The 24549-nt window shown below is 42.0% G+C and overlaps 1 protein-coding gene across 3 annotated transcripts in view; it reads left to right on the top strand.

Moving 5' to 3' along the window:
* The window catches only part of DEPTOR (DEP domain containing MTOR interacting protein), a 178340-nt gene extending 154395 nt beyond the window's left edge, over positions 1-23945 (top strand). Inside the window, exons 10-11 of one of the 3 annotated variants that reach the window (XM_075582333.1) lie at positions 8059-8139; positions 22783-22872. In XM_075582333.1, the coding sequence (XP_075438448.1) occupies positions 8059-8106 (48 nt within the window). In that variant the 3' untranslated portion in view covers positions 8107-8139; positions 22783-22872. Of the gene's footprint in view, positions 1-7367; positions 7974-8058; positions 8140-22782 lie in introns of those variants that run through there. The other 2 variants (XM_075582331.1, XM_075582334.1) reach the window with 2 other exon arrangements.
* The last annotated feature ends 604 nt before the right edge of the window (positions 23946-24549 follow it).

Below are 24549 nucleotides of genomic sequence, written 5' to 3'. Positions count from 1 at the left end.
AGTAAGCACATCCTGAACAGCAATACCGGCTCCCTACCTGTACCGAAGGTGTGCGCAAGCGGGGAGACTATAGAGCCTGTTACAAACGCGTTATTTACATCAGTTATGCACGTATATGACGATTGCAGTACAGTACATGCACCGATAAGTGGGAAAAAGGTAGTGCTTCACTTTAAGTACATTTTCGCTTTACATACATGCTCCGGTCCCATTGCATACGTTAATGTGGGGTATGCCTGTACAGTATCTTTACATCACAACTACAGAATTTAAGTGGCATTGCTAAAAAAAGACAGAACATGGACTTTACAATGGTAAATAGAAAGTAAACATTTATTTTTTTATGGTGAGTAAATGGGGTTGAATTATTTCCTATAGAGGAAATGGTAACTATATATTTTTCTTATAGCCAAAAGCTAAAAACTAGAGACTTCCACAACACTACATAATTTAGAACGTAAGGCGTATCACTAAATAGGGCGGGACATTTTTTTTGCAGTTGTGACATTGACAAAAATTTAGTTTTCAAAAAGATAAAGTATCATAGATTACACCTGTAGACAGGTACCCCCGTCGGGCTCCCCGTGTTCCGGGTCCCCCCCCCCTCTACCTTCAGAGTGCTGGCAGGGCGATAGATTTGCCGCGTCTTCCGCAGCAGGAAGCCGCCATGTTGGGCGGGAGCGCGCGCAAGAACGCTGAGTTGCGGAAGCAGCGAGGAGCGGCAGAGTGCCTGAGAGGTTGCGCCTGCGCAGGGCAGTCCCACAGCTGCCATTACAGGAGTTTCAATAGCGCGAGGTGCGGAGCGGCGGCCATTAGAGGGAGAGCACGAGGCTCCCTATGTTAAAAGCTGCTGGCGGGACTACAATCCCATGATGCTCAGGGGCAGTGACACCACCTGATACCAGGGAGCCAGTAAGGCTGCAGGATTCTGCCGAAGGAGCAGGAAGGACTATTGCCTGCTGGGAGAGGAAGCAGGCAGTGAAGACCAGGAGCCTGAAGTTGCAGGTTGGTCCACGAAGCAGTGCTTCAGGGACTAGGCCAGAGGTTAAACCCCCAGGGCCCAGTTAGTCCCCTGAGTCACTGTAGAGGGGCTGAGAGTGCTTGCTATAGGGAAGGCCTTAGCGCAGGGACCCTTTCATATAGCCTGAGAGAGATTATGCTGCAGGACATTGCCTGATTACCAGTGCAGCCTGAGAGCTTTAAGAGTATCTGGCTCCATAGCAGGGACAGTGTGCAGAGGCTCATCCGGCTGGGGATCCCTCCCCCTCAGTGTGTGTATACATTTCTGCAGAGAGCAGCGCTGGGCTTCGTGGGATCACGTGGCGGTGTTGCAGAGTCACCAAGGATTCTCCTGGTTAGGACCATAACCAGGGAGGTAGTATATTAAAATGCACCAACGGGCCCCAACACAGGGAAGCACTGTCCCTCACACTCACACTGACTTTCTAGCTGGTGGACACTAAGAGGTTAAGTGCCCTGGCACAGTGGTACACCAGGGACTAAGGTGATACGGGACTGATACCAAGTCACACTCAGTGATACATATGGTGATTATATACATGCTGTGTCTGCGTAGTAATGTTATGTTGGTTATGTACTAAGGGTTGCTATTATTCTGATCAGTAAATGCTGTTTATCCAATCACGTGTGGTATTGTACATGTGGGTTCTGATAAGGGAGCACTCCCACCACAGTGGGATCCTTCATCAGTGGAGGCGCTGCACCGAGTGTAAGTACACCCCAGGCTCCCAGCGGCGGAGGCTCAGGACTCAGGTTAGCCTCACAGGTGAACGCAGCATCAGTAGTACCGTACCCCAGGGGTACACCCGCTACACACCATTAAGAGAAAAGAGTAGAGTACCGTGAATCACGCTGATTTATGCTACATGAATCAAAAGCAAAAACAAGTACCTGTGCTACCTTACTCCAGGAATGTCTGTGATTTGTAATCAGTGGCGGACTTACGCTTTTGCCGCCCGTAGGCTCTGGGCAGCCCTAGTGGAGTGGCGTCATAGTGTCATTTGACGCTGCGTTGTGCGTTGTGACCATGACGACACAACACTACAGGAGGGAGCCCGCTCTGGAAAAAGGTAAGACACATTTCCACCATAGACTATGGCCTACTCAGCCTTATGGGAAATCCGCAACTGTTTGTAATTTAAAATAGGTATTGTATAGAACGAAATAAAGCAGTAATAGAATACAGTCCAAAGTGGGATTGCCTGTGTGTAAATCTATCTTATAACTTCCAACCCTTTGTCATGAAGAATTACAGTATATAAACTAGTAACATTACTAGAATAATGTTATGTGAGATCATGGTATTCTTCAGCCATTGCCACATTTAATATGTTTTATTATTATTAGTGTGCTTCTTTTCTCCTTTCCTCCTTGTTTAGTTTACCCCCTGTTTTATTTCCCCCCTCTTTTTGATCAGACAGTCTTATTATTATTATTAGGTTCATTCAGTTCCCCTGGTGGTCTTCTCTGCCCCTCTTTATTGAACTACTTTTAGCAGAAGGTCTGGCTCGTTAAAATGCTATATTACCCTGTGATGGCTTTGCCTGTACATGGATATTTATATGATGTCTGATAGTAAGAAACGTCAGCAAGTCGTTAAAAAATGAAGTTATTCTTGGTTGTATTTTTTTTTTAATTAGGTGTATTATCACTGTTATAAAATGTATGGACTTTTGTCACCTGTGGTTTGGCTGATTATAAGGGGTTGGGAATATCAGATGAGCATGAGATCTGCGGATAGTGCAGGACCAACGGCGACTCGCATCTCGCAACCACAGAGCAAGGTGGGGCTCGGGCGGGAGGCAAGTAAGATTATTGTTGTGCCACGTTGACACTTTTATATCACGAGCCATCACCTTGAGAACGGCTGCAGCTAAAACATCAGACTTTGTTGGCACCATAAAGATGTAATTACTAACTAAATGTGAAAGGCGCACACCTCGTTCCCGTTACTACCGTTAATAATAACCCATCTGTTTCCCTATTCATTTACCTGGAGTAAATATAACAGTAAATGCATCACATCATAGTTTCTGATGGCAGAATGATTTCAACTGGCAAATAGTACAGCCAGCAAAGATTTGATCATGTATATCTTTGTGACATGCAATCATGTCATGACATGCTTTGTGATATCTTTGTGTAGATCATTCTGACATGCAATACTTTTCCACAAAAATGATGCTCAAAGCCAATGTCTTCCTGGAGCCTGAGCTCCCGTGAATGTCTGTTTAACTATAACAATTCTCAGCCATTCTTTTTTTTTTTTTGCTCAGAGGTTACTAGTGACAATTACTAAAGATAAATAATCACTCAAACAAATATGTAGTCAAAGCAGTTTTTAGTTAAACAAAAGCATTATTTGCCCGCAGTTGCTAGGATTTACTTCTGAACTTCCAAACATCACAGATACATTTATTGTAGCTTTTCTACAATCAATCAATGAACTCACTCTTTGTTTCACAGTCCTTGTCTGCCAATAGATTGCTGGAATTAACCATTTTATCTTTGGTGATAAACAACAAGAAATATTCATATGATGTGGACCTTTTGCAGTGTTATTATTCAAATGGCATTTTCTAGGGAGCGTTCAAAATATGGTCTGCATAAACCAGTACTCCTTGCTGAGGTTCTTATTGTAGAGAGGGGGAGATGTTCAAAAGTATAGCAACCACACTTTAATGCTAAGTGCAAAATCATGCTTTTGGGTCACAAAAATCCAAATGCCAAATACAGGATTAATGGCACAATATTGTCAATTACGATAGAGGAAAGAGATCTTGGAGTCATTATTTCAGGTGACTTTAAAGTAGGGGAGCAATGTAACAAAGCAAGGGGGAAAGCCGGCAGGATGCTAGAGTTGGTCGTATAGGGCATTAGAAACAGAAAGAGAGAGGTAGTGATGCCACTTTATAGATTAGGGGTGCGCAAACTTTTCAGTCTGTGCCCACCAGCTCGCGCCCCCCGCCCCCTTCCTTTACCTTGTCTCCGGCATCAAATGACGCCGCGGGGTCATGTGACGTTGTGTTGCCATGCCAATGCGCCATGGCAATGTGTCACCAAAGCCATCTGAGACAAGGTAAGGGAAGTTACAAAGGCCTTGCGAGGTCCCCCGGCATTTACTTTAAATGCCTTGAGGAAGAGCACAGGGCCTCTGTAACCACCACGCCTTTCCCCCAAAAAAATCTAGCGCACCCCTGTTATAGATCATTGATAAGACCTCTCCTAGAGTACTGTGTCAGTTATGGAGATCGTTTCACCAGAAGGACATAAATTAGAGATTGTGCAAAGAAGGGCTACTACAGCCAGGGAATTAAAAAACTACTATATGTGGATTAGACATAAGGCTATCCAACATCTAAAAGGAAGCCATGGATCAAATGCAGTCTGAGGTGTTTACAGCAGATACTGTAAGACAAGGGCAGACTAGGTGGGCCAAGTGGTTCTTTTCTGCCATCAAAGTCTATGTTTCTAGATACAAATGTTGGGGAATCGGGTGAAACATTCCTTTTTGCAGGTACTCGTTCATTTGCACATTCAACCATTTGACTAAAGAAATTAAAGACTTGCCATACATTCTACCTAAGCCGCGCTGTACCTTAGAACACAAGTCAATACATGGGTACTGTATGTGCTTGAGGCATAACAATGAACAATACGATTATAGAATACCTGCCCAAAGTGAATGACAATATAAGGGACAAACCCAAAAATAAAAAGCGAAACAATCATGAAGTCACCACGTACTGTACATACAAATTCATTTTGATACAGTTAGTCTCCCCAGCTTAAAAAAAAAATCAAACCATAAAAGTAGTTATAGCAAATGAAATAACTAACGTATCCTAAATAACTAGGGAAACCTGAATTGGTTAGACTCACATATCACATTTTTATTTTTGTAAATTCTTTATTTATAATCCATATTTTTATAACATTAAACATATACAAAACAATACAACACAACTTAAAACATGGTTGGAAATTATCTTTTCTGGCGCTGAGGTGAGGTGTTTGAAGAATATACTTGCAATCTCTTCTGTTGAACAGTGACCTCAGTAAAAGGAAAGAAAAAAGACAAAACATGCAGGGAACCTGCAATGGTGTATTACCCAAGGGATGACAGGGTTATGCAATGAAGGAGCAATTTATTAAATTAAAATAGCAAGGTTAAAATAACCATGGATGGCATTGTTATACACACATATATAAAAAAACATATAAAATACAGATTAAACTATTAGAATGATGGACTCGTGCCTCAGCACTCTCTTGCACTGCGGTGCTTAGTCCAGCAATTCTTATTCTTTGCTCCTTCTGGTATAAAATTGGAATCCTACTCACCAGAAGTGAATAGGAAATAAGCACTTGGTTTATGGTCTTTGCCGTTGATATCGCCGTTCGCCTGGTGCTGTGTTTGCCTCTGATGCCCGGGATCCGATTCAGTGCTTCCACAAGCCTTGCTTCCTGGATTGCACACGATCTGCACGGCTCGATGACGTCACCAGTGTTGAATTTCAGCTACGGTGGCTCAACGGTGCCAAAAAACCTTCCAACGCGTTTCGAAAGTACAAATGGTGTCTCTCTTCGTCTGACAAAGAGAGACACCATTTGTACTTTCGAAACGCGTTGGAAGGTTTTTTGGCACCGTTGAGCCACCGTAGCTGAAATTCAACACTGGTGACGTCATCGAGCCGTGCAGATCGTGTGCAATCCAGGAAGCAAGGCTTGTGGAAGCACTGAATCGGATCCCCGGCATCAGAGGCAAACACAGCACCAGGCGAACGGCGATATCAACGGCAAAGACCATAAACCAAGTGCTTATTTCCTATTCACTTCTGGTGAGTAGGATTCCAATTTTATACCAGAAGGAGCAAAGAATAAGAATTGCTGGACTAAGCACCGCAGTGCAAGAGAGTGCTGAGGCACGAGTCCATCATTCTAATAGTTTAATCTGTATTTTATATGTTTTTTTATATATGTGTGTATAACAATGCCATCCAAGGTTATTTTAACCTTGCTATTTTAATTTAATAAATTGCTCCTTCATTGCATAACCCTGTCATCCCTTGGGTAATACACTATTGCAGGTTCCCTGCATGTTTTGTCTTTTTTCTTTCCTTTTCCTGAGGTCACTGTTCAACAGAAGAGATTGCAAGTATATTCTTCAAACACCTCACCTCAGCGCCAGAAAAGATAATTTCCAGCTCTTAATCCAACTCTGGGTGGAAGATACCAGATCATTCTTTTCAAGGCAGCTCCAGGACTACCATTGGGACTCTGTATCTAAGGTTTATCATTATATATAATTGTTGTTTACATAAGCGCTGATCACACACCTATTATTTCACCTACAACTTAAAACATATCAAGGTTTTTACATTTTTTCACTCTGCAGTCTACAATTTACCATACTCAGACTTATTGTATAATATCGTATAAAATGAGTTATATATTAGAGTACCGGATATACAATAACACATTAACTGACAGCATTAATACTAATAAAAACAAACAAAATACCAACAATCTGACATAAATAAAAAGTTATTGTGATTAAACAAAATAAAATAAAAATTAGAAACATGTCAATCCCATAAATAGTAGTCTGGGTTATCCTTATTATTATTCTCACTATGGCAAGTGTGTCCACTTTCAGATCCTCTCACAGTTTTCTATTAGCAGTAAACTCTGCCCATGGCAGCCAGAGGCGTTCAAATTTTAACCTAGTGTCAGTGGTTATCTTTGATAGTTGTTCCATTTTCATAACCTCCCATATTCTCAACTCCCACTGTCCCGTAGTGGGTGCCTCCAACTTTTTCCAGTTGGCAGCGATAGCACACCTCGTGACTCAGTGAGTAAGACACTGGCACTGAGTTTGAAGCAGGGGAGCCTTCTTCAATTCCCGGTGTCGGCTCCTTGTGACCTTGGGCAAGTCACTTTATCTCCCTGTGCCACAGGCACCAAAATCATAGATTGTAAGCTCCACAGGGCAGGGACCTGTGTCTGCAAAATGTCTCTGTAAAGCGCTACGTATAACTAGCAGTGATATACAAGAACATGTTATTATTGTTATGTATTAATAGAGATGTCCTAATTCTGTGCTCCTTGACCCCTTCTCAGTTTAGTAGTATAAAACTCGGATCTTTAATCTTGGTAATATTAAAAATCTGCTGTAATATCATATCCCAAAAATGCTCTATTATCTTACACTCCCACCAGATATGAAGCATTGTTCCCATCTCCTCGCAACCTCTCCAGCACTTATTGGAAGTTCCTGGGTAGCATTCTTTCAGTTTTTGTGGTGTGTAATACCACCTGTACCTTATCTTATATCCATTTTCTAGAATATTCGTTGATATCGAGGAAGAGCTGGCATTACTCCACATCTGTGTCCATTCCAGTGCAGAGTACTCCCTACCCAGCTTCTTTTCCCAGGCTAGTACAAACCCTGGTTTAGTTTCAATATTAATTTCTAGTAATGCTCTATAGAAGTACGATATATTGTGTCTGCTTGCACCCTGCAAGACCAGCACTGTTTCAAAAGGACTCGGCACCCTTAATATATATATATATATTTTTTTCCGTTCATATAATGTACAATTTGCATATACTGTATTGCCATCTCTCCCCTTCTTTAAATTCGAACTGGTCCTGAAAGTGTTTAAAAAAATCTAGTCTTACCCATGTCCATCAGGTCTCCCAGCCTAATTACACCCGCTTGACTCCATTTTATAAATATTCCGGAGTCGAGCCCTGGGGGGGAATCAGGGTTCCTGCCTGCCCATCCCCGGAGTTATCACTGAGTTCCCAATACACCGGAAGTGACGTGACGGGAGCCCCGGCGTGGACGCGAGTGTTTCCGGTTGAGCAGAGGATAGCGAGGAACTCTGAGGATCGCGACCAGACGAGCGCCCACTATCCACAATTTTATACTGCCTACCTCGATCATATAAAGTGTAAGCCTGCATTTCTTGAATCCCCTTTTTAATTCAATACCATCTGCACTATATGGTCTCTTTTCTTTTTTCCTTGGAGGTTGGGGGCTGGTGGCTGCTGTATACACAGGGCGCATCCACCCCTTAAGTTGGATGACTGCCCGAATTTGACTGCTTTATTGTGAGTAGTCACTTTTGAGCCTTGTTTGCACAAATCACTTGTTTATAACATTGCTGTACTGTACTACTGCACCGACACACTTTATTCGAGCAAATACCCAGTATGTACCTGGCAGATACCTGGAATGCGCCGCTCCTCACCTCTGACAAGCCCCGTTGCGTTTGCCTTCCCAGCCTGGGTTCATGCCTCGCTGACGGGCGGCTGATCTGTTAAATGATAATGATTAGGATTTAATAGGCTGCAATGCTTCGCGTGTCTACCAGATGGCATAAATTCATGAATTGTAATGCAGTATATATATATATACTGTGCAGTATTGCAGCCAGCGGGAATAAAATGCTTCAATCCCTGCCTGGAAAATACCTCAATGCACTCGGGCAGAAAACAGTCACAAACCTCAATACACCCGGGTATACCCGAATTCGTGGGACTAGCCGAGCTCGAATAAAGTGTGTCGCCAGTGTATGTAATGTTTCTTTATTTTCATAACCACGAGACAAGCTCCCCTGATTTTTTGGAAGATCACCTGATGCAAGACAGTCTTTTTCAAGGGTTGAAGTTTGTTTCTAAGTTTTTTATTCACTATTTGGTCACTTTACTGTTATTTTAACACTTTAAGTATGATTATCACCATTATTGTTTTTCTATTCACATATGTGTAGTTATATTGTGTATTGTCACATTTAAGGTGTGTTAGAGCGCTATTGTTATTTTTCTTCACTTTGCCTATCCTATATGTCATGTTTGTTGTAGTGTTTGGGTTTGTTGTGATGGTTAGCAATCAACCTCATATTGTTTCTTACTCCAACCTCTCAGAAAAGGGGAAGGGAAACACAAAATGGATGTGCACCCTAAAAGAATTCACTTATATGCACACCAAACTAATGTAAAAATTCACTTTTAATAAGTATCTTAAAACATATATTACCTAAGTAATGTGCAATGTGGATTAAAAATATATTAAATCAGACATATCTGGCATCCGTGTCTTTAATTATTAGGTCGTGCTGTCCCAGATATCCACTTAGTATTGATGGGATACAAAAGACAGAGGATGCTAAGAGTCAGGGTGTTAACCCCTCTGGAGCAACAATGAGACCCAGTAGTGATAATATATAATTGTTCACAGATAGAGCTTCCTTACTAGTTAGACCAGTGCTACGCACTGCAATAGGGGCGTTGGTGTATTGAAGTGCAAGTGCCTGAATAGTGAAGTTAACATATACAGTGTAATGATAATACAGACACTGCAACATACAACCACCAGACTAAGCAGTGCTGGAGTAAATAGCACAAAGATAATTGTGAAGGCACCTCACATAGAGTGCAAGGAAAGCAAGCACACAAACTGTGAAAATAAATAAATAAACAACTATCTGCTAGGGTCTACAAAGTTAGAACCAGGAGACTACAGACACTGCATTAAAACAGCTCCAAGTAGGAGACTGACAACATTGCGCGTCCAACGCGCGTTTCCCTCCAGCAAAGGAGCTTCTTCAGGGACAAATTTACTCCAACCTCTACCTTCTTTAGTGCCACTTTTCCCTCGGACCCCAAGTAAACGTTTGGATAATTTCTCCCTGTGACAGTTAACTTGTTATAGAAAAAAATAAATACATAAAAATACAAATACACAACCAAAAATTGGGATCAGCCTTTTGTTCCCCCTTTTCTCTAGACCTCCCAACCTAACCTATTCTCTTGAAATGGGTGGCTCCGCTTCTCAGATCGCTAGCAGACAGAGCCACGTGCCCACACCAGTCCTGGTGTGGAGTTATAAGGAGGGGAGTGCGCAGGCCCGGGCGGTCAAGCCATCCCTGGTCCACAGGGGAGGGAGGAGTGGAAAAGGGGGAGGGGGAGGAGCAGCGAAATCAGTCTTCTATCTACTCTCTTTTTTTCATTGCGGTTATGGTACTTAATTTTCTTTAGCCCTTTCTAGCAAATGGTAATCTCTTAGCTATTGTAGGTGTTCGTCAGGGGGAGGATGAAGTATGCGTTGACATACGAAACGTGCGTAGGGTTTTAGGACGTCACGACGGTGACGTCATGAAGGAGGCGGCTCAGTTTGGTATCCGGACTCTCCCGCGCTCATCACCTACTGACACAGTCGTATAGCGGTGCTTTTGCTCATTTGTTCACTGAGCGTGGTTACACCGGCACCTAATGAGGCTTGGTTATGCTTGTTGTTTGTTGTGTCTTGTCTGTCAGCAATGCTGAGCATTGCCATGTAATATGTGCTGAAATCTGGTTTCAATACTAATAGGAAATAGCTAACAAGTGGCTCTAACAAGCGTTGGTGTTTTTGTTATGAATGTGGGCATAGAACACCTACAATTGCTAAGAGATTACTACATTTGCTATATATAGGACCTATTACTGCCTTAGGCCGAGTCCATAGACGGACAGGCCGTGCTGAGGCGTGCGGACGCTCCGCGCTGAGCCCCTGCATCCTCAATGAGGATGCCTTGAGAGGGGGCTCGCACGAGCGTCCGCAGGCGGGCTGACGAGTTGGAGGTTTCAGCTGAGCGCCAAGCTGTTTTTCAGCGCGCTGTTGGCTGAAAACCTCCAATCACAGCACAGCAGCGTCAACGTCACGGCGCCGTGACGTCGGCGCCGTGACATTGACGTCACTGCGTCGCGGGCGATTGGCCCAGCGATGTCACTGCTCCGCCTCCAACCACCTCCACCCGGCTCCCTTCGCGCACGCTGGCTCGCCTGCAAGTCCTTGCAATCGCGCTGACTGAAGCAGGCGAGCCTCAGCGTTAGCGCGCCTCCGCTCTCCCCACCCCTCTATGGCCCGGGCCTTATATCAGGTGTTCCGCTTGGGGAGTTTAGAGAAAAACAAGTACCATTTGTGTGTTGCAATTTGTATATGCTTCTAGGATGCACTAGATACATTAATAGTCACTTCATGAGACAGCCTAACTTGTATCACCACCGGAGTCTTACTGATTTACAAGGTTACATTACATGACTTGGGTAGTGTTTAAGGACATTGTTACTATAGAGAATTGGCGCAAATTTAACCCCTTTTCTTCAGTGCTTCTGATCAATATCAATGGTGTAAGCTAAACCTGAGTGTTTTATACTCAACACACCTGATCTTTAATGCATCAGCAGCACTTAGACAGAGCCACAACAAACCAATGGGCCGCCCATCTGGGGATTTTAATATTTCTGTGGATATATATTTGTAATAGCGTTGCTGTTATATTTTCATTAAAGATGTATTATTTTGCGTCTTATTAATAGGTACCCACTCTATTGTGTCATTTTGATGGGAGAATAATACTAACTCCTTAGGGATTAATGATTGCCCTTACTATTATAGCCTATTTAACATTTAAGACTGAGTGCAGCTACTTGGGAACTTGTGTAAACAGTATGCTTTATATTTCTGTCGTTTGAATGCACACTAAGAGATAATATATGTTATAGTCGTATGTTACAGTTACAGATCAGATTCAAATGTGAGACTTAGACTGGTGGCGGATGTGAGAGTCTCCGGTAGATTGTTCCAGTTGTGAGGTGCACGGTAAGAAAAGCAGGAGCCTATTGTTGCCTATTTATATGGCGGCTATTATATACATGCCGGCGTAAGATAGGTCTAACGCCTGTATGGGGTAGGTGATAAAAATCTGCAATATTTTTTGGTGATAGTCTGATATTTCTAGTCAACATACTTTAGTGAATAGCACGAGAAGCAATATTTTAGTGGTATTTACTCATTTGCATGCTCATTTTCATATGAGGCATTAAAAATATTGCCGAACTTGCACTAAGGCAAAAGCACCTATCATTGCTGTTCCAATGGCTTTATTCCAGCGGTAAAGCAATGAAAAATTATGTTAAACACTTATAACAGCATTTTTATTTTATTAAGCCACCAAAATCTATTATTGCCTAGTAGTGTTGCCAGATGGCGTCTCCAAAAATACTGGACACAATGGTGAAATGTGAGACGTGCTCGAGACACACACACGCACACACCCTCTCGCCGCTCCATGCTATTTCCTCCTCTCCTTGACCCCACCCCCAGGCTCCTGACACTTCCTCCTGATAGGTTGCATTACCCTGCAGCAGGAAATCAGGGTTGCAAGCTGCCCAGCCCCCAAACAAAAGCCCTGCTCAGGGAAATCATGCAGCCCCCCAAGCCGGTCAGGTCACTATGTCCAGAGCGGTAATACGTAATGTCTAATATTACCTCAATATTTTTACTGGACAGAGTGTCGAAATACAGGACAGTCCGGGTTAAATACTGGACATCTGGCAACACTGTTGCCTAGAGTCGGGGTGGCCGAACTCAGTCCTCAAAAGCCCCCAACAGGTCAAGTTTTAAGGATATCCCTGCTTCAGCACAGATGGCTCAATCAAAATGACTGAACCACTGATTGAGCCAGCCGAGGCCTAGAGCATGTTTTAATTAATTAATTTAATAGTTTTTTTTTTGTGTGTGATCACTAAGTATGACTATTTGTTAGTGTATTGTGTGTTATCTGTGGTTTGTCTTACCCAATTTATTACTATACAACCATTAAAGGTTACGTTTTAATTTACTTATCAACTTTATTACTGTAACCTCCTGCTGTCCGGCCTTCCTGCCTCTCACCTGTCTCCCCTACAATCTATCCTAAATGCTGCTGCCAGAATCACTCTACTCTTTCCTAGATCTGTCTCAGCATCTCCCCTCATGAAATCCCTCTCCTGGCTTCCGATCAAATCCCGCATCTCACACTCCATTCTTCTCCTCACTTTTAAAGCTTTACATTCTTCTGCCCCTCCTTACATCTCATCCCTAATTTCTCGGTATGCACCATCCAGACTCTTGCGTTCTTCTCAAGGATGTCTTCTTTCTACCCCCTTTGTATCTAAAGCCCTCTCCCGCCTTAAACCTTTTTCACTGACTGCCCCACACCTCTGGAATGCCCTTCCCCTCAGTACCCGACTAGCACCCTCTCTATCCACCTTTAAGACCCACCTTAAGACACACTTGCTTAAAGAAGCATATGAATAGCACTGTGGATATTCTAAACACGATACATAATGCTTGGCCCCCTGCAGACGCACTTACCAGAACTCCCTCCTACTGTCTCTGTACGTTCTCCCTACCTACCAATTAGACTGTAAGCTCCTCGGGGCAGGGACTCCTCTTCCGAAATGTTACTTTTATGTCTAAAGCACTTATTCCCATGATCTGTTATTTATATTATCTGTTATTTATTTGATTACCACATGTATTACTACTGTGAAGCGCTATGTACACTAATGGCGCTATATAAATAAAGACATACAATACAATACAATACAACTCTCATTTAGGTGAGTGCTAGTTATATAGGGTCTTTTCACTTGCTTTGGCAAGTTTTTGTTGCTCAACTCGTGTTTTGTCACATCCTATAGTAATGAACTTGGTGCCCCAGCATGATTTAAATGGAAGAAACTCGTTAAAGCAAAATATTATTTCTTACTTGAGGTTGTAATAAACAAAATAACTTGCCGTATGTGCGAACATGCCCACCCTTAAAACATTCTGATTATTTTTGCTAGAATGCAATTTCTCTGATAAATAACCTTTTGCTACAGGGAGACTACTGGAATTCTAAATAGACCTGTGTATATTTTATTTTACAGGTCAACACGTTGCAGTTAATGAGAAATAAATAAAAATGAAACATAATAAATAACACAATGAAATAAAAGAAATCATGGAAAAAGGTACACCGCTCAGATAAAAGGCAATAGTTTTGAAAGGGTTAATATAATTTCCTATTGAAACATATCATGAGACCTTTAGATGCTTCTACATTTCTGATTGAAGGATCGTTAGTTGATTTTGATTTGCATTTGCCTGCAAAGCAGAACATGTTAGTCATACTTCAACTAATCGGGCTACAACTTGGGAACACTTCATACAAAAGGCCAGGCATTCATTCTCATGGGCTGGGTGCCAAACAAAAGCTTTGAATGTAGATGTTTACAACTTTCAATAGGGCTTTACACTAAATAAAATAATATAGAGATCGTACAAGTTGTTTCCGGGATTCCTTAGATATGGAGACAAGAATTAGCTTTTGTAATTATCACCGTGCTCCCTTGGCCACAACCAGCAATTTCTGCTGAAAGGCTTATTGTTGCCAGCTGTGCGTAGCTCACTTAATCTAACATGGTTGAGGTTCAGCATTGCTCAGCCACTTCATGTGTGCATTCCACTTACCACAAATCTACAGAAACAGCTCAGAGGGCCTCTGAATAGCGCCTTTTATTCTCCTATACAAAGCTTCCATTGACCAGCGATACTGCAGATTTCAGTACTGGATGCCTACAGAGCATAAAGTTTTATCAGGCTGCAAAACTTCTGAAACATTTTAGTACGCAAAGAAGGTACATTAATCTTCCTCAGGGAGAGGGGCCAACAATATTGTACTTATCTGCCAGCCGAAGAGGTAAAAACACATGAGGCTGCCATTATAGTATACTAGGAAAATGCTCTGTTTTGGACCGTGTTGTTGGGTGAGCGAGTATACTTTGCTGTGATTATGTGTGCATGGTCAGTGTTCCGTTTTATTTGAGACATCACAAGTCGTGTTCTAATCCCAACCAGCAGCTTTTAGCAAGAAACATAATCATATCATCAGTATTTTCAACATTCTGAATTTGGAATCATCGTAATACGTTCTTTATCCGTCATTGAAACATAATAATTTAAATTCAATTTATCATCTACCATTTTCTTTTCACTGCCACCAAGATGTCAAAGTAGATCTACAGGTTGTTGTTGTACAATGCTGTTTGTTACTGTGGTTACCAATTGATTTTCATTTCAAATCTTTAATTTCTATGAAATGGCTCAAGCAAATTGTCTGGAAAGTCGATGAGATGTACATTTTTTTTAATCACTTCAACGAAACAAGAAATAACTCCTAGATGGGAGCTGCACTGATTTATTTGAAACTTCTGGCAGATCTAAGTTAGGATGGCAGAAAGGTACCGTCAAAATGTCACCAGAATCAGTCAAGGCGTTTGGCCTGTGGAGAGGGAACACACAAACAGAACACAACACCCAAAGCGTCCACGAAATCTAGTTGATTTCTTCGCTCATCCAAAAACAAAAATTGACAAATAAACCGCTCAAGACCACAAATGGTTTTGGGCACAAGTTTTAAATAAAGATGGTGCTTAGCTTTCTAAGAAGTATAATTTACCCGAAAGGAACAAAATAAGAAGCTATTTAGCATTCAATACCTCCAAAATAACAATAGAGAGTGAACTTCATTAAGTATCAAAGTTTCAATTTATTTATAAATGATTGAGCCAGAAGACTCACATGTTCACCACCCTCGCCCCTAATATTACAACGCTGTAACTTTTTACTTACCTTGGTTCCAGTGACACATGTCCATAGCAGATTCGTGTGTGATCCAGGGGGAGCATGGAAGGAAAATGAAAATGAAAATAAAACACAATCTAAGTGTAGACTGTTTGATAATAAATGTGTTAATACAATGGTGTATCTTGGCTCGTATGTTGTCTGCCTCTCTTCCATCACATTCATGTGATCAATGCTTGATTACTTTGTTTTTATTGTAAGTGTGCATTTTTAAGCCTTATAAAGTTAAGTTTTTACATAATTGGTCTGCACTATGGATACTCTTTCTCCCACATATCATATGCTGTCCTGCTGAGATTGGGGGTCCACACCATATCAAGAATCTACAGATCCATTCCGCTAAGACCACTGTGTCACACTGCCTGTTTTTTGTCTGAATCCTGTGACTAGGCAACACATACGAGCCAAGATACACCATTGTATTAACCCATTTATTATCTAACAGTCTACACTTAGATTGTGTTTTATTTTCATTTTCCTTCCATGCCCCCCCTGGATCACACACGAATCTGTACGAATTGAGGGACCAGTGGAACCAGTCCCTAACCAGCTGGGTTTGAGCAGGAGGTTTATGTACACATTTATTCACGTCATTTATCACCTGTGCACTATTTTATATATTTTGTATATCACTAGATTTAAGATTAATTCACTTTATATTAGTAGTGAACACTAGTAGAGTTAGCGCTTTTTTTCACTTTTACACAGCGCATGTCCATAGCAACCAGCGTCAAATGATGCCACGGAGTCACATTGCCATGGCAACATGACTTCACATGACACCCGCTACGTCATTTGAAGCCGCAACGGTGGGAGGGGGGGCATGAGCCGGAGAGGAGACAGGGGACGGAAAGTTTGTGCACCCCTGGTGTAACCTTATGTATGGTTCAACAAAGGTGATGTTCCCAGCGCTCAATGTGAATAAAACGAAAAAATCACAGGGAATATGCCAAAACATATAAATTGTATTGAGATAGAAATACACAGTATACAATCAGGATGATGCTACAACTCTCCTAGGGGAAATCTATGCGTACAAATAAGTGCCAAAAAAATGGCGTGATGGGGGGAGGTGGGGAAGGGAAGGCAAAAACAAGGTGAAACACAAGCGGGGGATTAGGTAGTAAAAATAAACTGCCTAGCGGCAAAAGACAGAATAGATGTGATGAAGTAAAGGGGGGAAACGTTTCGGGGAAGGACGCCCCTTCCACAAGCCCGTTTCCATAGATCCCTAAAAAAGGAACCTGCGGTACTTCCCTTCATACCATTCCACAAATATCTCCCTCCCGTCTGTACTGTATTCATGTACCAAACAGAACAAAATAATGTTGTACTTCCATAGACAGGGAAATCTAAATTGAGGAACGCTAACTAGTCATGTCAGTATGTCCACACAAGCTTACACTGCTAATGCCAGTAATCCAATCAATACCTGTTAAGTGCTAACTGAGAAACCCTGGTATACTAATGTATACAATTTCAGGTAAATCACAGTATTACAATAATTAAAGAGCCAGTCTAGAATAGATACAGTGAAAAGTAATCTGGAACAGATAAATAAGCAATGCAACGTTACATGTTGCTAACCATAAGGAACACCCCAATCAATATGGAGAAAGTCAGCAATTTAGGAGACAAAGAGGTCAGCAGAAACAAGGTTACACAAAAGTAGTGTGTCACATAAGTTCATACGTATCACCAGTCTCTGGAGCAGCTTGTGGTGTCCGTCAGTAATTCAGCTGCTTTACGCATTTATTGTGATTAGTGCTCCAGGTGCGGTGGGCATGGTCATCCAAATCCTAGTGTCGTCATTAGTAGATTCACTCGGCGCCAACGCGCGCCTCAGTTGCCGTCCCCCCCTCTCTGATTCTCACTCCCTGGCACCGCTGAGTAGCCTCCCTGTTGCATAGGAGAAGGGAGAAGGAGCGGCGCAGTGAGTAAAGACACTGACTGGCACTGAGTTTGAAGCTCAGGGGACCCTGGTTCAATTCCTGGTGTCAGCTCCTTGTGACCTTGGGCAAGTCATCCTATCTCCCTGTACCTCAGGCACCAAAAACATAGATTGTAAACTATATGGGACTGTGTCTGCAAAATGTCTCTGTAAAGTGCTGCGTAAAACTAGCAGCGCTATACAAGAACAAACAATTATTATTATAATATACAGTGTCAGAGATAAGCGTCACCCCACTGGGATGTTCCTTCTGCAGCCTACGGAGTCAGGTTGTTCCTAATGCAGCTCCTGGCTGCCATGGTAACCCGCGTCACGGATAAATAACACTCTTTATGGGTAGCCTCACCAGTGCATACAGGATAAAACACAGAGGCACTTGATAATAAACTTACATTTTTGTCATTCATAGGCTACATGAAACAAGGGGTAACCATATGTTGGTTTACCACATTGCATTATGTCTAAAGTGGCAGAGATAGGCTCTGAATATGCCAACAGCAATGCCCCTGTAATGGATGTTATTGCCCCTATGTGCCATATGTAGAGAGCCACTGGGTCATATCCGAAATAGCAGGCAATGATCAAGTAAGCAGCACAGAGGAACAACCACACTACAGTCTACGTGAGATTATAATATCTTACTAAGGATAGTACATAGTATCCTAGGATAGGGTAGAGGTCAGAAAAAAACCACTAGAGCCAAGGAAGGATCATATACAGGTTGTATATGGATGGGCAGCAGGATGTATGGGAGGGACCTCGGAAGCACCCTTCAGTGGTCACGTGCAACAGTCTAGCTTCCGTATCGTGCGGTCTGCCTATGTATGGTGTATTGCTATACACTCACACTGCCCCCTGGCAGATTCCTCTCCAGTGTGACATTAACATGTTACATAGGTTAAAAAAAAACGTCCAAGTTCAACCTATGCTAAATTTAGACGACAGATACTTTATCCTATATTTATACTTACAGAATATTGATCCAGAGGAAGGCAAACAAGAAACCCCAGGGAAATATCATCTAATGATCTCTCATAAGGGGACAAATAAATGTCTTCCTGATGTAATTCATGGTAGACAGAGAAGCTGCCAATAGGAAAGGCTGTGGAAGAGGAGGGACTAAGAGGGGCTACAACAGCATGCAATGTCAGTCCTGGGTGGAGCGTGAAGTGATCTCAGGACAGGCTGGCACGGACTTGGAGTCAGTCCTTCCTGCATGGAGGCCCAGTGGAGTATCAAAGAGCAGAGAGGACTACTGAGACGCAAGTGATAGCAGTCACTGAGAGAGAGCCGACACGGTTCATTGAAGTTTAGGACGAGACCGAGCAATCGGGTTACAGGTGCCGTGAGTAACTAAAGAAGGGATCTTCCGTTACAGACAAGGGTACTGAAGGCTTTGTGAACAACAGGCCTGTTATACTCACAGTTAATAAGAGCTCCAACTTTGTGCCGGCACCAACACACGGGCCCCTCATACCACAGGGTCGTGGGGACTTGGGAAAGACATTGGTACATGACAGCGCAGCGTTTATAAACACAGTAATATTATGTACATGATCCTCTTATTGAGGATCACGGTTATGTCTGCATATCTGTGGTCATATAAATACGGTTTATATAACTAAGTTTGTTATTCAAGCCCTGGTGTCGTGTCATGTCCTATGGTCTGACCTGTGAGCCGCGTGCCCTGTACATGGGATAACACTGGGGAGTAGGACTTGGGCAACATAAGACGCTTCTTTAAAATATGCATAACAATATAATTGTAGATGCCTCCTAATATATTTTGCACTGGCCTTATGGGTCAGATTAGTTTTTCTGCTTATACGTTTATAACTATACGTGGAATTGTGCTGAAACATTGAGGATTTATTTCTCTTTATTGCCAAGTAAAAAAAAAACAAATAGCCATAGTAACAGGGTTTTTTGAGTATGAATTGGCTGAAACCCATTAAGATGTTACTTTGCTGGAAATGTCAACTTCTTTTTTATAACTGTTTAGAGGAAAAGAAAATGTCCAAACATATTTGTACAAATATGGCAAAGTTATAAAGAATAATCCCCTCTAGTGTCTCTTTCAGAAAGCAGTTGTTTGTATTTGTGATTTGTAATGCAAAAAATCACGTTCTCTGTATGCTCATGTGTGTTAGAAGCCAAGTGTTAAGTTGACCATCAGGGAGTCTTTTTTTTTTTCTTTCCCAAAGACGTTCTGTACTGTATGTGATTTTTACAACATTGTGCTGATTTTCCTCACTGCATTATTTCTGAAATAGAGGTCATTGCTATAGTCCCCGCTTGGAAACAAAAATCCAAATTCAGTTTTGTATGGTCTCCTAACTCCGTTCTCAGTATTTCCGAAGTCAAAATCAAGGCCTTATTCAAGAATACTTAATGTATTGTGTGCTTAAAATGAATAATGCGTTCATCCCCCATTTTTGTTTGTCTTTAGTACTCTGTTGGAGGTCTCCAGGGCCTGTCTGTGCTGATTTAAGCTCTTGAAAAATCTTGAAATATTAAGGTTTTTTTGGAAAATCAATATGGCCGGCATGTCAGACTCATTCCAGCGAGGCAATAGAAAGTAGCCATTTAAAAATGTGTATGTCTGTGCATTCTATAAAACGGGGGAAGAGAATTCACCAGGGTGCCTAAAACCCTCCTCCTGGCGCCTGTGCTGTGCGCAGTGAGGACTGACCGGATTGACAGGTCAAGTCACCGCTGTGCAGCTTAGTAAGGAGATCGGGGGATCGGAGATGTAAGAGTCGTAGATGTAAGAGTGTCCATGTGTGTGTTTGTCTGTGTGAGAGTGTGTCTGTGTGTCTCGGGGATATCTGAGAGCTAAGGACGGAGCTAGTTGGAGAGGGCAGGGCTAGGGAGAGCGGGCGGAGGTAGTCGAAACTGAGAGCAGAGATGTGAGAGTGTGTGTGTGTGTATGTGCCAGTGTGGGTCTGTGTGTCACAAATACACACTTACATACACACATAGTGACCAGAGGCTACCATGTATGGGGTAGCCGGAATGCCCCTGCCCCCCTGAGCCTTACAAAACACTAGCTCCTGAAAATGGCTGGCTGGCTACTAAGTATTTTATATTTTTTGACACCCCTGCTTTTGAAGTCTAAAAACGTGTATTGAAGATGTTTGACTGGCTTTGAAATCAGTCTTAGACGAGCTAGAAAGTTTAAACTCATGCAAAATATGAGAATCCTAACTCACAGTATATTCCTTCTATATATTTCAGGAGAAGTAACAAACCAAATGTAGCCCTCTTTCCCCCTAAATAAAGAGACTATCGGTACTGCTGTTATCTGTTGGCTCACAGAGGACCCAAGCCTCCGCCACTGGGAGTCTGAGGTGGTATAATTATCGTCTCGGTGCAGCGCCTCCACCTGCTAGGGATCCCGGCATAGTGGGAGAAACCCCTCACAGGAACGAATAGTAATAGTAAACACACACAATATATAATAACAACCTTTACTGATAACACATATAACATAACAACACCTCCCAGTATAATGAACACCCCGCCCAGTACCACTAGTGAGTGTCCCAAAGTGTATCGGGTGCTAGGCACCAATACCCTGATGTCCCTTTCCCAGTGTCCAGCCCACCCAAAAGTGTAGGGAGTAGCGATATCCCGTGAACTGTTGGTGCACTTGTTGAGGTACCTGCCGAGTACACCAGTACTCGGTGCGGCCAACTTAGAAATGAGGATCCGTCTGATCCAGCGAAGTGGCCTTCCGCAATGGCGTCCGCCTCTGCGTTGGGTGGAATTCGGTAGGAGGGTCTCACCTTTAAGAGTCTTTGATAGCACTGCGGTTGTCTGGTCCCAGACCACAGACTGCGATCACCGCACGGCGTCTTAACTGTGTCCCTGACACTATAGTAAAATGGGGAAGCGTCCCTATCTAAGGGGCTTTCCCTGCAGCAGTCACAAGCTACACATGAGTGGGGCCTATCTGGGACCTTTGGGGATTCTCTGGCCTAGTCTGAGTTCAACTAAAACTCAGACCCTCCCTTCCCCTTGTCTGCTCTGGCTCCAACTCACAGTCCCCTTAACTGTCAGAATCCCAACTGACATACATCTCTCAGCCCTATTGGTTGCCTGGCAATGCGTCCTGCAGCCCCTGAGGCTGCTGAAACCTGCAGCTCCCCTGCTGTGCTATAATCCTATGGAAAGGTAATGGGACAAACGGGACCAAGGGGACCCAGTCTATAAAAATATGTTGGCAAGTGTTTGATCAGTGGGCCCTGTCTATACAGCTGGAGAGAAGTAACTGATACCCAGCTCTCAGATCATTCATATATTCTCTTGTCACCCTCCACCCAACCAAAGTAAATTAGACTGCAAATGTTATTGGGTAAAAATAAAATTATACAATGCAATAAATGTACCAGTCTCAACCGCTGACTTCAAACCTGAAATCCAGTAACATTTACTATGTATGCAATAAAAAAAACATGATTTCCAGGTTTCTTTATTTGATATACAGGCATACCCCGCATTAGCGTACGCAATGGGACCGGAGCATGTATGTAAAGCGAAAATGTACTTAAAGTGAAGCACTACCTTTTCCCACTTACTGATGCATGTACTGTACTGCACTGCAATCGTCATATACGTGCATAACGGATGTAAATAACGCATTTGTAACAGGCTCTATAGTCTCCCCGCTTGTGCACAGCTTCGGTACAGGTAGGGAGCTGGTATTGCTGTTCAGGACGTGATGACAGGCGCATGCGTGAGCTGCCGTTTGCCTATTGGGCGATATGTACTTACTCGCGAGTGTACTTAAAGTGAGTGTACTTAAAGCGGGGTATGCCTGTACATTAGATGCAAGAAGAAAGAAAGAATGGACATATGCAGTCTAGAGAACGTTTTAGAGATTATTTCATGACTTTCCTAGTAATGGATAATTTTATTCTTCCTGACAATTGTAAAACTGAAATAATTGGTTGCAGACTGCACTGATTACCACAACAAATAATTTTTATAGTAGTTACATACTTTAATAATGAATGTTGATTTTGAAACCATTCCATTAATTCATTATTGTAAAATACATTTCGAACAGCCCCTCATTATTCACAATAAAGTTGCTGCATTGTGCTGAACTGGTGGGTGAGAAAAGGAAGCTGAAACTGGAATTGTTTTTGGGTGATCTATTTTTGCTAGTCAGATACATTAATGGTGTACAGCACGGGGGATGTTAATATTACAGTGTCATTAAGTAAAGTTAACTAATGCATGGTTGATTAAAACTTGGATTTTACACAATTATACTTAAATGATGATATCTTCCCCTCAGGTCTGCCAGTTTGTCATCTCTGTGAATGGGCTCAATGTGCTCCATGTCGACTACAGAACAGTAAGCAACCTGATCCTCACCGGCCCGCGAACTATTGTCATGGAAGTAATGGAAGAATTAGACTTCTGAGCAAGAACAACTGTAACAGGATATGTGGTGCAGGGCGATACTAACAGAACCAAAGCTAAGCAAATACAACTGCAATTATGTGGGAGAAATCGTCAGCGCTGTCCAAAACAGCTCATTTTGGTTTTTGGCTCAGAGCCTGGTAACAAACTAAAGCAGCTACACGATGAAACTTGAAAACAGAACTACACTATTTGCCATATACTGTACGAATGAACAATGAACAAGCTGTGCTTAAATTCTATACGTACTGCAAATATATATATATATATATGTACAGTATAAAAAAAATATATATATAGTTTAGACATAATGAATGTTGAATATGTTTTGGAAGTGCCATTACAGAATCACAGTGACATTAGTAAGTGAAGATGTATTGTTCTTAAATAATACTAATATACAGAGACATGTTTCAATTGAAGATCTTAATCCTTCATCTTTGATTTAACCTCAAGCCGTAACTAAAGAAGAAGAGTAAACATAGAAAGGTTGATAGGGGGAAAAATCAAGGCTTGTAAATACTTAAATAAAATCATATAAAACAGATTGTACTACTATAGGATAGATTTAAGAAAGAATGGTGTCCATTTTTACACACAGTGAAACATTGTAACAGTGGTTCATTTGACAGAATGGGTAAACATTACAACCAAATTACATTTTACACTCATCATTATAATCTCGGTACATTTTGCTAAAATAGATAACATAATTACATACAATAATGTGTAGTGAATATGATGTGCAAAAATATATCATGGGAATATTGATTTGTAAGTGAAATGTTCCTAGTATCCCACAGTCATATAGATTGTTTAGCATACACAACAATTGTGAGTGTGATAGACTCATTAAATATATATATACATACAGTATATTGTTCTGTACTGCTGAAAGAGATGCTGTTTTCTGCATATACGTATACTGGAATCTGGATGTTCGTGCCTGACTCACTTGTGCTATAGTAATAAAGCCAACCTGAGAGTGTATGAATTATTGTATTGCCAAAATTAAACACCACTTTTCTCTTGCTAGTGGATGTAGTCCTGTTTAAACGTTTGTAAATAAAAGCTAATGTTACATCATTATAAGAGGAGAAACCAGCTCCATAACTTGTGTTCGTCTGGTTAGCGAGACAGCTGTGACATGTCAAGGCTATTGATGCTAAATACATTTAATGCAACAACCTCTGCAGCCTCAGAGAAATTATATCTATAAATGGTAGCCTCATACAGTACATACTTGATAGGGAGTGTAATGGTATTAATCATAGAAGAGGTTTGGAATCGAGGGACAATGACTAATCCTATATTTTTGGTGCAATATGGGTATATACAATTGCTTGGACTATTCAGTTCCTCGAAATAATGCATTACTTTATATAACAAATTAAACTGGACATGGATGTCTGTAGGTTTTGTTCATGCTGTTTACCTGTAGTATGGCTGTGATTTCTTCCCCCTTTATATCTAAATAGATAATACTACTTATATGTAGCCTTGTCTAGGATTGCTAGGTGCAGTCACCGGTATTATACATGATCCGGAATCTGGTCACTGGGCCACCAAGTAGGTGTGGGCTGGGCGATACAAGGAGGCATGCACGCACAAGAACAACCTAGCTAAACAGGCGATATAT

This window comes from Ascaphus truei, chromosome 2 (genome assembly GCF_040206685.1).
Source record: "Ascaphus truei isolate aAscTru1 chromosome 2, aAscTru1.hap1, whole genome shotgun sequence".
Lineage (NCBI taxonomy): Eukaryota > Metazoa > Chordata > Amphibia > Anura > Ascaphidae > Ascaphus > Ascaphus truei.
The sequence above is the reverse complement of the archived record's forward strand: the minus strand, read 5'-3'. Positions and strand labels throughout refer to the sequence as shown.